General features: G+C 45.4%; 1 protein-coding gene across 1 annotated transcript in view; it reads right to left on the reverse strand.

Annotated features, from left to right (window-relative positions):
- The window catches only part of SLCO4A1 (solute carrier organic anion transporter family member 4A1), a 127,429-nt gene that overhangs the window by 45,340 nt on the left and 64,283 nt on the right, over window positions 1-17,806 (reverse strand). The window contains 1 exon segment of the mRNA XM_029612402.1: window positions 16,418-16,529. Coding sequence (XP_029468262.1) covers window positions 16,418-16,529 — 112 coding nt within the window.

A 17,806-nucleotide genomic window follows, 5' to 3' on the forward strand; every position in this document is an offset into this window, starting at 1 on the left:
CCTTGCACCAGGGAGAAGGTAAACCTAGAAGTGAAACATGGTTGAATAAGTAAATTGTCAGAGAGAGGAGAGTACGTCTCCCCGAAAATGGTGTCAGTGATATCGAAAACCTCTATAACAACAATAAGAAGGCTTCCGGAGTTTCAGTCCTTGAGGATCCCCTTTATGTATGGAGCCCACACTTTCTGGAATTTAGGGAGCTGATCATGCCTAGTAGCGGTCAGATGACACATAAGATACACTTTATCTAATCTGTTCAGGACATCACGTAATGCAGGGGTCTCAACCCTTTTCCACCAGAGCGCTATTTCACATCTGGTAGCTAAAGCCACCTGCGTCACCAAAGCTCTCTCCGGAGTCCACCTGTAATAAACAAAGCTGGGGAGTTAGAGGAATTTTGAGATTTAAGGTATGCTGAATATAATCCTGGATGTAAGCCCAAGTCTGGGCAACGCTAGGACATTCCCACCACATATGAAAAAAGGTGCCTATATTGCCGCACAACCGCCAGCAGTTAGCATTCGGGCGCAAGGACATCCTGTGTAATCTATCCGGCGTGCGGTACCATCTATAGAGAAGTTTATAGCCATTTTCCTTCAAAGTGGCTGAAATAGAACACCTGGATATGCGCTGATAACACGTTTCCCAGATCTTCTCAGTCATAATACCACCCAGATCAGAGTTCCAGTGGACTAGATGCGTGTCAGCCACACCCGTGCCCCTATTTAATAGAGCGTAAACCCGAGAGACATGTCTCTTAACCTGATCGGCGTTCCTACAGAATGTGAGAAAAAGTGGCTGTACCTGAGAGAACAGCTGAGATAGCCTGTAAGTGGAAAAAAGATGGGAAAGCTGCAGGTAGGTATAATGGTCTGACTGATCTAAATGAAACTGAGCCTGTAAATGGGGGAAAGGGACGAGTAGACCACCCTTCCAAAGTTGCCCCAAAGTAGTGAGACCCTTGTGCTGCCAACGTCGAATGAACGCTGCGTCCAGCCCCGGGGGGGAACAATGGATTATGCAAGAACGATGTATGTTGGTACATCACCAGATCACCTACAAGCCGCCTTTTCCAAGACTTCCAAGTGTCCAGCACCACCCGGGAGAAAGTTGTTAGTCCGTCCCCTGTCGGAGTGTGTGGGTAGTCAAGGGAGGAGACCTTGCAATCGCCTTCTCTATTACTATCCAGGGCTTGATCTGACTGTGACAGTGCCAATTGATAATCACAGCTAATAAATTAGCTACGTAGTACCATAACAGATTAGGGAAATTAAGACCCCCCTGTAATTGAGACTTATATAGAACTGACCTAGCCACCCGTGGAGGCCGTCTCTTCCAGACAAATCGAAAGAGCTTTCGTTGCCAAAGAGTCAGAGCTTTAAGAGGGACTTTAGCGGGCAAGGTCTGGAATAAATAGCAAATTTAGGGAGAATCGTCATTTTGACCGCCACAATGCGCCCCACCCAAGAGAGATTCATTCTGTCCCATCTATCCAGGATAGACTGAATGGAAGTGACAAGCAGGGTGTAATTTAAGTCAAATAATTGCCGCAGATCCGGGCAAATCTTGACCCCCAAGTATTTTATCCACTTTTTTGCCGACTTAAAGGGTAAATGTGCAGCCATCCTTGAGTACACTAAATCGGGCATAGAAATATTAAGCAACTCAGATTTGTCCTCATTCATCTTGAAGCCAGACACCCTCCCGAACAATCTAATTTCCTGTGCCAAAGCGGATAATGAGGAGTCAGGGTTGGTGACCGTGAAAAGGAGATCATCCGCAAACAAGGAGACTTTGTATTCAGCCCCTCCCACGGAGATGCCAGTAATGGACTGCGAACCGCGAACCGTCTCCGCCAGAGGTTCCAATGTCAAGGCAAACAACAGGGGGGACAGGGGGCAACCCTGCCTAGTGCCCCACCTGACCTCAAAAGGAGAGGAGTATGCTCCATTGATCTTAATGCGGGCCTGGGGGTGGTCATACAATTTATGAACCCATGACTGAAAGTTCGTTCCCAGCCCCATTTTGGTCATTACTTTAAATAAAAAAGGCCAGTGTACTCTATCGAAGGCCTTCTCAGCATCCACGGATAAAAGAGTGGCCGGGATATCATGGTTCTGGACATGTTCAATCAATTCAACAACCCGCCGTACATTATCGGAAGCCAACCTCCCTGGAATAAACCCTGACTGATCTGGAGCCACCAGCAGATGGGCTACACTCCCCAGCCGTCTGGCCATAATTTTTGCCAGTATCTTGAGATCTAGATTAATGAGAGATATCGGCCTATAAGATCCGCATAGGGTGTGATCCCTCCCGGGTTTAGCCAAGATAGTAATTCCCGCAGTGTTGGCTTGTTGGGAGATTCTGCCAGTATCCTTCAAGTCATTAAACATGTTGATAAGGGGTGGTGCTAATAGGGCCCCGAATACCTTGTAGAACTTCCCAGAGTACCCATCCAATCCCGGGGACTTGCCCAGTTTGAGCTCTTTAATAATCTGAAGAGCTTCCATTTGTGACACCTCCTTGTCTAGCCGCTGTCTGTCAGCCTCTTCCAGGGCGGCAGGTGAACACTCTCCAGGTAATTAGCTATCTCAGGGTCTGTGATAGTTGGGTCAGAGTCATACAGGTCTTGATAAAACGCATTAAATCTCTGGCCTATTTCCCCTTGCGAGTGAATGTATTGCCCATCCGAGGTTCGGATTTTTGTAATATGAGTGGCTGCCTCCTTTTCCCTTAATTTCCGTGCAAGTTGCTTGCTCGCTTTATTGCCATATTCAAAATGTTGTTGTTTGAGAAGCTCTAACTGGTGCGCTACCCTTCCCATCTCTAATTCATGAAGAGCCCTACGTTCCTCCCGTAGCTGTTGTGCAATGTGGGTCTCCATAGTCTGTTTATGACGGAGCTCTAAGTGTGCGATAGATTCTAGAAGCTGTAGGCGTTTCTTAGCACTGTCTCTTTTAACATAGACCGCCCTAGAAATAAATAAGCCTCGTAGGAAGGCCTTCAAGCTCTCCCATAGTGTACCAGGGGCCACCTCCCCATTATCATTAATAGCCAGAAAGTCCCGTATGGCCTCATTAATCTTTTCAACAAAGGCCTTATCATCCAGTAAACGTTCGTTGAGCTGCCAGAATCGCGTCCCCTGGTCCCCCCCACACCGCCGCAGCGAGATCCACACCGGGGCATGGTCAGACCAGGTGATACTACCAATATCAGCGTCCATGACTTGGCTGACCAATGCTTTGTCAAGGAGGAAATAATCAATCCTAGAATAGGAATGGTGCGAGTGTGAGAAAAAGGAGTAATTTCTAGCCGTGGGGTTTAATAGTCGCCAGATATCTGTAAGGCCCCTATCATCAATCAGATGTTTGAGGGCTTGTCTCTCCTTACGTCTCCCTCCCGGACTAGAGCCCGTGTTGTCAAGGTAAGGGTTTCTAGTGAGATTGAAGTCCCCACCAACAATTAAGTGCCCCTCCGCCCAGTCTCCCAATAACTTGGATAATTTCCCATAGAAAGCTCCCTGGTCACCTGTGGGTGCGTAAACATTAACCAGCGTGTATTGTGTGTTGTATAGCTTCACCTTCAGCATAATATAGCGGCCCTCTACGTCCCTTAAGATCGTGCCCACCTCTGGGTAACATGCTGGGAAAACAGGATACCAGTCCCACAATATTTATCCCCTTTAGTTGCCGCTGAATGATAGAAATGAGGGTAGTCCCTAGCAGCCAACAGCTTTTCATACCGCTTGAGCAGGTGCGTTTCCTGACAAAACACGATATCAGCATGTAACCTTTTCATATCCTGAATAAAGGTTTTCCTTTTCATAGGCGAATTCAAACCTTTCGTGTTCACAGAGATTAATTTTAGACTATCCATCTAAATAATACATAATAGAAAAAATCTCTTCCACCTCCCTACAGGTAAACACTGACCCCCACCCCCCAACCATACCCAGCCAAGGAGCTGTAATCTACCCCCCTCACCCGAATGCAATGCCAGGAAGAAAACATCTAAGGCTCGAACAGTTCCCCCTCCACCCACCCTTCCCCCCCACCCCTTATGCGCCCACTCATTACGTGGGCTTGAAGCATGGAGAGCGATGCCATCACCGAGCAAGCTCCGTCCCCCCTTCCGCTCGCACATGAATAAACACAGAGAAACAACGGTCGCCCCATCAACCTAAAACGTAGAAAACAATTGAACCTGGCAACAGACCTCAGCCTTTGTGGATCCAGGCGTGACACAGGGCCCGCACAAAGCTAGAGTCTGCGAGGAGGTGTCCCTCCTCGGAAGTCCCGCCCCTCAGCCTGGCCCCTTGGAGGCATTAGAGTCCTCAGAGTTCCTTCGAAGCCTTTTACCACCCTTGGGCACCCGCTGCCACTTTGGAAAGTCTCTCCTGAGTGGCGTCTCCAGTGTACCAGTCCTCGCCGGTCTCCGTGCCTCCGTCAGGAGGCCTGCCGTGCGCAGAATATCCTCGGCCTCTGCCACCTTTTGAACCCTGGAGGAGATACCATTAATAGAAAAGCTCAGTCCAAAGGGAAACAGCCATCGGTATCGAAGGTTCTGATCACGCAGGACCTGCACCACAGCCCGGAACTCTCTCCTCTTTTGAATGGTGGTGAAGGACAAATCTTGAAAAATTTCAATCCGTTGCCCCTGCCATTGCAGGGAGCCTTGAGCCCTGGCAGCCGTCATCACCCGCTCTTTCACCTGGAAATTGTGAGAGCAAGCAATGACATCCCTGGCCTGGTTATTTCTTGGAGTCCCCAGGGATCTGTGTGCTCTATCTAAAGCAATAGATGTCTCCTCCGCTGGAGCCGTCTCAGGATGAAGCAGAATCTTACAAATGTCCTGAACCACCTTTATACAGTCACTATTATCAGGGGTCTCTGGAATGCCCCTAAATCGTAGATTAGATCTTCTTAATCTATTTTCCAAGTCTTCCACTTGCCTGGATAATACGTCCTGGGCATCGATGAGCTTCTGCTGGTCCTCACCGAGAGTGTGGCTGTAAGTCTGTTGCTCCTCTAGGCCCTCCTCCAAGGTCTCCACTCGGTGTCCGATCTCTGCTACCTCCGTTTTTAGGCTTGACATGATTGCCTCCATGTCCTTCTTATTCTGTGCCATATCTGCTCGCAGCGCCCCAAACCACGCTGTAAACTCGGATCGGGAGGGCATTTCGTTGTCTCCCCGCTCAGGGGACCTTGGGGTCACCTCCCCCTCCGCCTCGGGAGAGATTCCTGGCCCGTCCGCCATTTTGGCCACACTGCCCGTTTCCAGCTCGGCCGCACCCGCGGCGAAAGAAATTTTTTTTAAATCGATTTTTTTCTTGCCAGCTGCCATAGCAGGACTTGCTGAGGCAGATCCTCGTTTTAGGGCGAAAACCGAGGCCTCCGGGCGCCGATGAAGGCTGATGCTAGGAGCGGTCGGGGAGCAGCTCGGGATCAGCCGTCCGACCCGCGCGGTGACGTCATCCGCTCTGATTTCTTATGTTCTTAACAACCTGACCAATGCATTGACACAGATTCTTCATCGCTTTCCAGAGCCTCCAGCAATGCCATCCCCAGTTTCCCAGGAATCTAGTTAGTGTAGTAGTCCCTGCTTAGCAGAATGATCTAAGGGTAGATCCTCCAAACAGATGCCCCAAAACGAAAAGCCCTGCAGAAGAAAAGGCCCATGAGGCCTAAGGTATTAAGGAAAAAAAATGCAATCGAAGATGACTTGTCCAAACAAGCCTGGCTGGTCCTCTGTACAGAGTTCCTGTGCCAGCTAGATGGAAGAGGCCTGCTGGCAAGGGGTACAGGCCTCTGGAAACTGGGGCTCTGGAGCCTGAAGCCTGGATTTGCTCACAGTGACCTCTGGAGTCCTCTTCCGGGGGCTGCTGGGTAGGATATGCAGATGAGCTTTCTGGTTCTCTTCTGCTACAAGGGGGCGGGGTTTCCGAGTGCAGGGCCTCTGAAAACTGAGGCTGTGGAGCCTGAGCCTGGATTCCCTCATGGTGATCTCTCCCATGGGCTGCTGGGTAGAATATGCAGATAAGCCTTCTTGTTCTCTTCTGCTGCAAGGGGTGGGGGCCTCTGGAACTTGAAGCCTGGATTCACTCTAATCACTAGGCTACTCCTCCACTCAGGACCCAAATCTTGAGTGGAGGAGTAGCTTAGTGGTTAGAGCAGTGAGCTACGACCCAGGACCTGGCACCTGCACATTTTTGCTCCCTTAAGATGAACAAGACCTAGTGCTTTATGTACTTTTCTAGAAGGCTACTGACTAAAGACTTATCTGATGACAGTATTTGGTGCTAGACCCAGAGAGAAGTCCCATTGTTTGGTCAGAGGTAATAGATCTTCACAATGGAAAAGGCCAACTGATAAGCAGAATAATAATACAAACAAAAAACATACTTTGAAATCACTGAATACAAATGCTAGAAGTCTAAAAAATAAGATGGGAGAGTTAGAATGTATAGCACTGGATGAAGAGGAAGCTATAATTGACATCTCAGAGACCTGGCAGAAGGGGGGGGGGGGGGGGGGTAACCAATGGGACACTTATACCAGGGTACAGATTATATCACAATGATAGGATGGATCAAATTGGTAGAGCGGTGACACTATATATTAAAGAGAGCACTGAGTAAAACAGGATAAACGTACTGCAGGAAACAAAATGCAACGTTGAATCTTTATGGATAGAAATTCCAGGTGAGAAGGGGAATAAAATAGCAGTGGGAGTATATTACTGACCACCTGGCCAGAATGAACAGACAGACAATAAAGTGCAAAAAGAAATTAGAGAAGCTAATAGGTACAAACTTAAGACTGTGAGTCCTCCGGGGACAGTGAAATACCTACAGTACCTGAATGTAATCCGCTTTGAAGTGCTGAAAAGCAGACTAAAAATAAAAAATGACAAACAAAATCAGCAGCACAATAATAATGGGTGATTTCAATTTCCCCAGTACTGAATGGGTGCATGTTACATCAGGACATTCTAGAGAAGTAAAGTTCCCAGATGAAATAAATGACTGCTGGTACAAGAACCAACAAGAGGGGTCTGGTGCAAGACCTAACAGTGTTGGAGCCCCTTGGCAATAGTGATCGAACAGGATCAAATTTGAATTAATAACTAGAGGGAGGACACTAAAGAAATCTACTGCAACAGCATTTAGCTTTCAAAAAGGTGACTATGATAAAAAGAAGAAAACAGGAAAAAACTGAAAGGAGCATCTGCAAAGGTTAAGCATTTACATCAAGCATAGACGCTGTTTAAAAATACCATCTTGGAGGCCCAGACCAGATGTATTCCACACATTGGAAAATATGAAAGGAAATCTAAATGACTACTGGCATGGTTAAAAGGTAAGGTGAGAGAGGCTGTAATAGCTAAAAGAACATTTTTCAAGAAATGGAATAGGGATCAGAATGAAAAAAATAAGAACCAGCATAAGCATTGGTAAATCAGATGCAAAATATTGACAAGGAAAGCAAAAAGAGAATTTGAAAAGAAGCTTGCTGTGGAAGCAAAAACTCATAATAAAACCTTTTTCAGGTACATTCAAAGTAAAAAGCATGCGAGGAAGTCAGTTGGACCATTAGATGATCAAAGGGCACTTAGGGATATCAAAGCCATAGCAGAGAGACTAAATGAATTCTTTGCTTTGGTCTTCACTGAGGAAGATGTAAGACATACCCATGCCAGAAATAATATTCAAAGGTGATGATTCTGCACAACTGAAACAAATCTCAAGGAATCTGGTAGATGTACTAGGGCAAACCGACAAATTAAAGAGTAACAAATCACCTAGACCAGATGATATACATCCCAGAGTGCCAAAAGCACTGAAAACTGAAATTATGGACCTGCTATTAACATCATCCATGGTACCTGAAGAGTGGAGGATTGCCAATTTAACACCAATTTTTATAGAGGGCTTAAGGAGTGATACAGGAAACTACAGATCAGTGAGACTGTCATCTGTGCCAGGCAAAATGGTACAAAGTATCATAAAGAACAAAACTGCTGAACATATAAATAGGCAGAGTTTAATGGGACAAAGCCCAAATTAGTTTAGCAAAGGAAGCCTTGCCTCACCAATCTGCTATATTTTTTGACAGAGTAAATAAACGCGTGGATAAAGGTGAGCCAGCTGATATAGTGGATCTGGATTTCCAGGAAGGATTTTGATAAAGTTCCTCATGAGAGATTTCGTAGGAAATTAAAAAGTCATGGGATATGGGGCAGCTTCCTATTGTGGATTGCAAACTGATTAAACAATAGAAAACAAAGAATAGGGCTAAATGGTAAATTTCCCCAATGCAAAAAGCTGAGTAGTGACATGACCCAGGGATCTGTTCTGGGATCACTGCTTTTTAATATATTTATGAATGACCTGGAAATGGGAAAAACAATGAGGTGATCAAATTTACCAATGACACCAAATTCTTCAAAGTTGTTAAATCACAATAGGATTTTAAGAAATTGCAAGAGGACCTTGCAAAACTGGGAGACTGGGCATGCAAATTACAAATGAAATTTAATGCAGACAAGTGCAATGTGATTCACTTAGGGAAGAGTAACCCAAATTATAGCCTCATAATGCAAGGTTCCACATTAGGAGTCACCATTCAGGAAAAGAAGCCAGGTGTCATCGTTGATAATACGTTGAAATCTTCTGCTCAGTGAGCAGCAGCAGCCAAGAAAGCAAATAGAAAGCTGGGGATTATTAGGAAAGGAATGGAAAATAAAACAGAGAATATCATTAGGCCTCTGTATCACTCCATGGTGCGACCTCATCTTGAGTATTGTGTGCAGTTCTGGTCACCACATCTCAAGAAATATAGAGCAGAATTAGAAAAGGTACAGAGAAGGGCGACAACGATGATAAAAGGGATGGAACAGTTCCCCTATGAAGGAAGGCTAAAGAAGAAGATACAGTCGAGGGGAGATGATGATGATGATGATGATGATGATGAATGGAGTGGGCCGAATAAATGTTAACCAGTTGTTTACTCTAAAAGTACAGAGATTTGGGGACACACAATAAAGTTAGTAGGTGATATGTTTAAAACTAATAAGAGATAATATTTTTTACTCACACTAGTTAAGGTCTGTAATTTGCTGCCAGAGGATGTTGTAAAAGCTATTAGTGTAGCTGCATTTAAAAAAGGTTTGGACAAGTTTCTGGAGGAAAAGTCCATAAACCATTATTAAGGTGGACTTGGGAAATCCACTGCTTATTCCTGGGATAAGCAGCATGGACTCTCTATACCCTTTGGGACCCTGCCCGTGCTTGTAGCCTGGATTGGCCACTGTTGGAAACAGGATACTGGGCTCGATGGATCTTCGGTCTGACCCAGTATGGCATGTTCTTCTATTCTAGTCTTATGTTTCTCTATACAGTCATGCAGATATTTTATTTTATTTATTTAGTTCTGATTTCTTATATACCATGTTTACAGGTAAAACCTGATCCTGTTCAAAAATCAAAACAATATAATATTTATTTAGTTATTTAAAAGGACTTGTTGCCCGCACCCTACAAAGTTCGGGGCAGGTTACCATTAAAACATTCATAATAAAATAATCACAATAAGACAAACAGATAAAACTTGTAAAAATAAAAGAAAGAAAAACGAGCTGTCATTCAGGGATGGGCCTGTAAAGAGCCTTCTAATAGACTGGCTATCTGTTCATTTTGTGCCATCATCTTCTCCTCACAGGCATTGGGTGGCACTTCTGGGGACTCATAGGAGGCTCTACTAGTTCTTCAGCACTTGACAGGATGGTGGTGTGGAAAAAGCTGTGGGGACATCAGGGGCACACACTCCCCAGCTACAGCTCTTCCTCTCCTCCATCTCCCCTCCTGTGTCAGCCTGGTCTTTCCACATTCTCTTGCACACCCGTGTGACTGCAGCATGGCCTCGCTAAAGGAACATCATCTTCCTCTCTGGTAAACCATTCCATGTTATCCCTCAATCACAATATCAACCATTGTTTCTCAGCAGCTCATTTCTGCAACAGGTTTTCTATCACCACAATAATCAAATCCAGGCTGCCCCTTTTCCGCAACAGATTTTCTTTCACTACAATAATCAATGTGATATTTAATAATGTGGCACCCCCTTGGCCTGGATTATGAAATACCCCATATTTACTAATATGTTTTATCTTCAGGTTCATAGCCTGAGTGGGGGGTGAGACAAGGTCCCGGTCACCCCGATACCACAATTCTGTGCCCTTCCCAAACAACCTCTCACCTGTGCCACCACAGACCAGAATAAAACAGTAAATAACCCTTTTACTGGTATTGTGTAAGTAGACAGAAAAACCAACCAGAACATTAAATGGGAAAAGTACAGTAGTGGTGTTCTTATTTTAAATCAAGCAATGCAAGAATAATAGTGGGTATAGCCTCTTAAAGCAGGGAAGTGCACAGCTTTCAAAAATTGTCTTTACCACAGAGTACTCAAAAAGGGGGGGGGGGGGGGGGGGGGAAGGGAACAGATCCACCCCAATCTCACACCAGTTTATAAAGGCTGCACTCTGTCCCAAACACATAGGGGCGCGTAAGATACGTGCGTACCCCCCGAAAACCTGCCCCAAGTTCCCCCTGCGGGCGCCGAGCCTATGTTGAATAGGCTCAGGGGCGCGTGCAAGCCCCGGGACGCGCGCAAGTCCTGGGGCTTTCCTGGGGGGGGGGGGGGGGGGGGGGGAGGGGTGTCGGGGGGCGTGTTGCGGCGGTGCGTCATCCGGGGGCAGGGTTGCGGGCGTGGTTCCAGCCCGGGGGTGTGGCCGAGACCTCCGAAACTGCTCCCGGGCCGGGGAATCGCGCAGCTGGCAGGCATAACTCTTCAAACAAAGGTTGGGGGGGGGGGGGGGGGAGGGGGGTGGAGGGAACGGAGGCAGGCTGCGCGGCTCGGCGTGCGCAGGCTGCCGATTTTGCACAACCTTGCGCGCACCGACCCCGGATTTTAAAGGATACGTGAAGCTACGCGCGTATCTATTAAAATCCGGCATACTCTTGTTCGCGCGGGCATACTTTATTAAAATCTACCCCATAATTCTATGAAAAAAAAAAATCAAGAAAATGAAGAAGTCCCTCTTGGAGGTGGAGCTGGCTAGATGACAAACTAAATAGATGAGCACTGCAGTATGTGGAAGTTCTGTCTCTCTCCTGGGGAGCTTCCCCAAATGGTTTACTTGGTACTAAACTGAAAGCTGGCCTGGTTTCAGTCTCTTCCAGAAAGACCATGGCCCATCAGCTTCTCTGTCCCAGCCCTATCTCAAGTGGCTGGACCTGCCAGCAAGGGTTTATGCTTGACTTTGGCTGAAAGGCTGAAGCAGTTAAGATGAGATACTGAATTTTGACAAAAGGCAAAGAAATAAACCTTCTCCCTCCTCTGCTAAGATACTTTCTGTGAAAAGTTTAGATTACTTAACTCAATCTCTTAGGAAGGTATTCTAGCCATGTGCTCCTGGGCGTGGATAACTCTGAAAAGGAAGTCTCTCAGCATTTCAGCTCCTGGCTCCTCTGTCCCTTGTTGGCATTTTACATGTAGCTCTGCTATGATGTAAAAACAGCTGTCTGTCTCTCTATTTCCTCAGAGGGCAGACTTCTGTCTCTCCCTCTTGATAATTAGCTCTTCAGGAGAAGAACAGATTGCAGAGCTGCCAGATGTACTCTTCTCTTCCTGGCTATCCCCGCCCCGCACATACACACAGAGCCAGCAAACTGCGCCTTTTGTACCTTAAATGATCTCCCAGCATTCTGTTGGCTATGTAGTGCTGTTCTCTTGGCAGGCTAAACAGTGCAGCCTTTTTCCCAACTTGTTAACACTGAGTGCTGGATGCTGGTTATTACAGAACATTTGTCATTCACAGGAGAGCACACAGGGGTTTTTGACATATTTTTATATTCCTTCACCTTGTCTGTGGTGGCTTGCAGTCTCTTCAGGGTTGAAAACCCTTTTATGACAGGTTCATATAGTAACACAGTAATGACGGCAGAAAAAGACCAAAATGGTCCATCTAGTCTGCCCAGCAAGCTTCCCAAGGTAGTAACTGCCGCTCAGTGCAGGTTAGCCCCATGTTTCTCTTAAGGTTAGTAACTGCCGCTCAGTGCAGATTACCCCCATGTTTCTGTTAAGGGTAGTAACTGCCGCTCCATGCAGGTTACCCCCATGTTTCTCTTAAGGTTAGTAACTGCCGCTCCATGCAGGATACCCCCATGTTTCTGTTAAGGGTAGTAACTGCCGCTCCATGCAGGTTACCCCCATGTTTCTGTTAAGGGTAGTAACTGCCGCTCCATGCAGGTTACCCCCATGTTTCTCTTAAGGTTAGTAACTGCCGCTCCATGCAGGATACCCCCATGTTTCTGTTAAGGTTAGTAACTGCTGCTCCATGCAGGTTACCCCCATGTTTCTCTTAAGGGTAGTAACTGCCGCTCAGTGCAGATTACCCCCATTTTTCTCTTAAGGGTAGTAATGCTGCTCCATGCAGGTTACCCCCATGTTTCTCTTAAGGGTACCATCTGCCACTCCATGCCGGTTTAGCTTTTTTATTTTTTCCCATCCTTTAGCCTTTAAGGGATCCATAGTGTTTATCCCGTGCCCCTTTGAAATCCTTCACAGTTTTAGTCTTCACCACTTCCTCTGGAAGAGCATTCCAGGCATCCACAACCCTCTCCGTGAAGAAATATTTCCTGACATTGGTTCTAAGTCTTCCTCCCTGGAGTTTCAAAACACATCACTCAGATTCAGACATAGCTCAGTCCACATTTTAAGGTTCCAACATATGATAAGCTTGTATGGGCTGGTTTATAATAGCTTGCTATAATAAGAAAATAAAATTGAGTTAATCATTAACCCACCATCAATTGCCTGATAAAATTCTCTATAGCCCGCATATCCTCAATAACTAGAAAACAATGATGCTTTCAGCTTTTTCCTGAATGCCAGATAATTAGTTTCCAACCTAATATCAAATGGTGCCAAATTGCACATTTTGATGATACACCCAAAATGCGCTCTTCCAGTGTACCACCTTATAAACCTCTCAAACGAATAAAATTTGTATCAATACACCATTAGGTACTAACCAATTTCCTTAAATATTCAGCACTTGCCTTCTGAACCACCTTATACACCAGAATTATGATTTTAAACTTAACTTTTCTCTAATGGTTCAGATCTTCAGAGGGGTAGCTATATTTAGTCTGGTGTAGCAAAAAGGAGAAGAGGCGAGTGGCACCTTATAGACTAACCAATTTATTGAGGCATGAGCTTTTCAGAGTCCACTTCGTCAGATGCAGGAGCCAGACCCTACCAGAAACCCAGATGCCAACTCTGTCCACATATTAACCCTGGCAATACCATCATAGGACCCAATAACATCAACTACAACATCCAGGGCTTATTCAACTGCTCCTCTTCCAATACAATATATGTCATCACCTGCCAGAAATGTCCTTCTGCTCTCTGCATAGGAAAAACAGTTCAATCCCCAAGGAAAATAATAAATGGTCATAAATCTGACATTAGAAATGGCAATATTCAGAAACCAGTAGGAGAACATTTCAACCTCCCAGGACATTCCCTATCTGACCATAAGGTTATAACACAATTAAAAAAGAACTTCAAAGGAATACTCCAGCGTGAAACTTCTGAACTGGAACTCATCAAAAACTTAACACCATCACCCTAGGTCTGAAAAGAGACAAGAGCTTCATAGCATACTAGAACCATCTTTAACTGTTCTCAGATCATTCTCTCTTTTCACACTTTACCTCAGCTATCAGTAGTCTGGACTCTAATGCTATTAACAATTGTTTCTACACCCCGCCTGCCTATTTCAGTGCCTTCTCTTTGTTCTGTATCCTCACCCTCCCAACCATGTATATATTACCCTCCTCCTGTACCATACTTCATGCATCTGACTCTCCAAAGCTCATGTCTCATTAAACTGGTTAGTCTATAAGGTGCCAACCACCTCTTATCTTCTCTAATGGGAAGTCAGTGTAACTGAATTAATTCAGCATCGAGCTGTGGAACACTGACTTTGCAAAGCTGTCCAAGAAACAAGGCTCTTTGCTTGGAGCAGAGTTAGAGTAGAGGCGGGTCTTCTTGGCTTGTTTTAGGGCCGATTTGACTACCACTGATTGGTAGGGAAATTGCACAACCCCACATTCCAGAAACTGTTGGACTCTACTTGAGACTGAGTTTCCAGGTGGCCAGTGAGAGGGATTTCCCACATCTTGAGTTGAAAGTCCTACAGGATCTTGTGGATGGGGATTGCTACCACCTCTGCAGGTGTTTCCAGGATCTTCAAAAGACCAAACACTTTGGTCCTGGAGTTGACATCCTGCTATTCGGTGACCTCCAGTGCCTTACTCATATTCAGAAGCAAGTTGGTGTAGGTGAAGTCCTCGGACAGGAGGAAGGGGAGTGCTCAAGGGGGAGCTTCGACGGCGCTGATTGCTTCATCTGTGCAAGTGCGTTGACAGCAATCAGTGTCTTGCCTTGTGCACGCATGGAACCGAATGCTCCGCACTGAATGCCCTCTGTGACTCTCTTGCTTAGAGGACGATTTCTCCACGGAAGAATACGCTTCTTATGGGAGACCTCATAGGCCCCCATGGGGAATTAGTTTGGGTACAATGCACGGAGCCTCAGTGCTCCAGCACCCCACACTTCTTTGATTTGCTTAATCGCAACGCACCAGAAATTCCCAAGGAACCTGGGGGAAAATGGAGAGAGGATTCCTTACTGGAGCCAGCGGCGTGGGAGAAGAGCAGTGGCTGTGTTTGGCCATTTTATATGCACGGTTTTTCTGTGCTCCTGACATCCTGCCACAGTGGTAGCAATTGGCAGAATCATGGATTTGTATACAAGGCAGCGGTAAGAGAGAGAGACACATAATTCGGTCACAGAAAGCCACTTGGGGTGGTGTCCTTCCCAGGTCTCCTTAAACTTCCTTTATTTTTATTTTTTTTAGTAGCACTGAAAAGTGCTGTTGTGGGAGCTGCAGGGGCAGGAGACAATGAAGAGAGAGGCTAGAAACACTAAAATGCACAAGAGAAAGAGAAAGATGATAGTTGTCTGTGTCTGAAGAGGCTCAAGAGGCAGAACTCCCATGCATGCTAGAGAGAAGGGTCCATTCAGTGCCATCAGATGACCTCCCCCATGTCATGACTAATTCAGCCCTGCATATCGAGGGAGAACCCAGAAAGACGGTGGCTAATTTTCAGACAACCGTTTTACCCACTGAAATCCCTTTGAACATTGCCTTCATAGCACTCTACTGTTCCAGAAAGTGGTCTAAGTCGAATGCTATAATGAAGTATAAAGGCAGAATGATAGCCCCGCTAATGTGAGCCACCGATATCCTTTCCTTCTGGAAAAAGAAAATCACAAGATATAGTGGAATGGCATGTTTAAATTAGAAAGCAATCCCTGTTCTTCTGTGGAGGTTGGGCAGGAAGGGGCTATTAGTGCTACCTCTGCTGGTGCCCCATTAGGAACGCCATAGTTTTACCAGATATTAGGGTAATTCGTAGTGAGGATGCCCTGACATCCTCACTCCCCATGGGGAATGTTAAAAAGCTGCTGAAAGTCAAACTTGTATGGAATAAAAAGGAGAATGGGCAAGTTATCTGGCTAAAGCTAGCCAGATAGCAAGTCCAGGATAGTCATTGGGATGAACAGTTATCCAGTTAACTGTAGCCAGATAAATGTAAACATAACCAGATATTCTTTTGAATATTGCTGGGTATAAAGTTATCCAGCTCTGATAAGCTGGATAACTTTACACTTAACTGGTTATAATCAAAAGAACTGCTGGGGGGGGGGAGAAAAAAAAGGTCCAAACACAGCTCCCCCCAGGTGCAAAAGTATTTCACTCCCCTCCTCCTCTCCCCGTGCTGGGTGAATATGAAATAGTTTTTACACCTCTAGTGCTCCCACGCTTCCCCTCCCACTCCCCTGTCCCTGAATCTTCAGGCCAGGCGCTTCTGCCATCACTCAGTAGCTGTGATGGAAGCACAGGCCTCCAGCGAGGCACTTCTAGATCTTTTTTTCTTTTGAATGTAGCCGGTAAAGTCTAACGTTATCTGCTCTCAGGCAGTTATCCTGATAATTTGTCCGGCTAATTCCAAATATCGGGGTTATTCAGATAACTCAACCCCATCTTGGAATGCCCTCAACACACCCCTTGTTTTGTGGCTGAATTGTAGCCAGATAAGCAAGGGAAATAGTCAAAACTTGTAAGTTCTCTATCTAAATGGCTCTGAATATTGACATCCCCATGTTTATTCAAACATTAGATTAAGAAATTCTATCAGCAAGAACCCAAGCTGCGACATAATACTTTCAAACACAATGTGGGCCTACATGATCATATTATTGCTGCAGGTTTTTACCTGGGCAGGTCTTTCACAGTCTTTCCAAATTCTGGGTCCAAGGCTGCTTTGTGACTCCCATCTTTTAACTGATGTGCTTCAGAACATCTCTTAAGAGTGAACCGCTGAGACCCTATAGTGGCAATAATGAGGTTTAATGCAAGACACACCATTTACAGAATCCTGTAACAAATCTGCCCTTCTAGCATTAGCAAAGAACTAAATTAACATATCTCTCCCCCCCCAGGAATGATTAAATACTAAAAGTGATATAATGAACAGTACTTTTCTCAGGGCGGCATGGGTAGGTGAGAGGAGAGGACCCTACCCTCAGGACATTGCTGCATGTGTTGAAATTAGGTTGCCAAACTAATTCCATGATCTCATAAGGTTTCTCCCCAGAATCGGTTTACTCAGGTTCTGCCACTAACATTCTGGTCCAGCTGTAGAAAACCAAAACTAAACCAAAATCTTCCGATGTCTTGGAGTTAAGGCAAAAAGCAAAAAGGAAGACTGCATAGTTAGTATTGTGATGCCTTTCTCTTCCTGGTAATAGTGTTTGTGAACCTTTAGCATACTTATAACCCTGCAAATAATACCTAATGACCAAGTTCTTGTTTCTGCTGCTTTGGACTTGGGAAATGCACTCTGTTCAACACACCCCCTGACCAAACTCTAGCCATCTGACTGAAAATAGAAAGAAAACCATTTTAACTAAAAAAAAAAAAAAAAAGGAGTCCTAAGAAAACAATAACCTGGCAGTGCTCTAAAATTGAGCGTCTGCTTTCCTAACCGTCTGACAGCCACCTCTCCTGGGTGCCCACTGCCGAGGGGGCGCACAATTTCTTTTAGCTCCCTAGAGAGGTTGCATCATCGCGCGTTAAGGGAGCAGGCGCCCAATCATGAGCACCCTCTTAGCACATGCCAATATGGCGTCGGCCCGAAAGTGTCAGTAGTGAAAACCCTTCCTACCCAACAATAAAAAAAAAGGTAACACAAAATCACAAATGATGAATGCAAAAATGCTAATGAAAATGGAATAAAGAGCTAGAGAAGGAAAGAGGTGAAGGTTCAGCAGTTAAAAAGGAAGAGTCATGTGACTCCACTGGCGGATTTCTGGCCACATTCAGTAAGCTTTTCTCTCATAGCCACCGAATGGGAGAAAGGCCTTAGTGAATCAGACTCTGCGATAAAACAACATTTCTGTATGTGTTTAAAGGAGAACAAGTAAAGTTTTATTTAAGTTTGTTTTACTTTGTTGGTAACCTGGCAAGCTGGGAAAGGAACTGGGATGTGAAAGCTGGGAAAAAGTATTAAGAAGATAAAGTGACAAAGGAGAATGAGAGATATAAATAACAATGTGGAAGGGGAAGAAGAGAGGAATTTAATGATAGGCCTTGGCCCTCTAAA

The sequence above is a fragment of the Rhinatrema bivittatum genome, chromosome 8, assembly GCF_901001135.1.
Source record: "Rhinatrema bivittatum chromosome 8, aRhiBiv1.1, whole genome shotgun sequence".
Classification (NCBI taxonomy): domain Eukaryota; kingdom Metazoa; phylum Chordata; class Amphibia; order Gymnophiona; family Rhinatrematidae; genus Rhinatrema; species Rhinatrema bivittatum.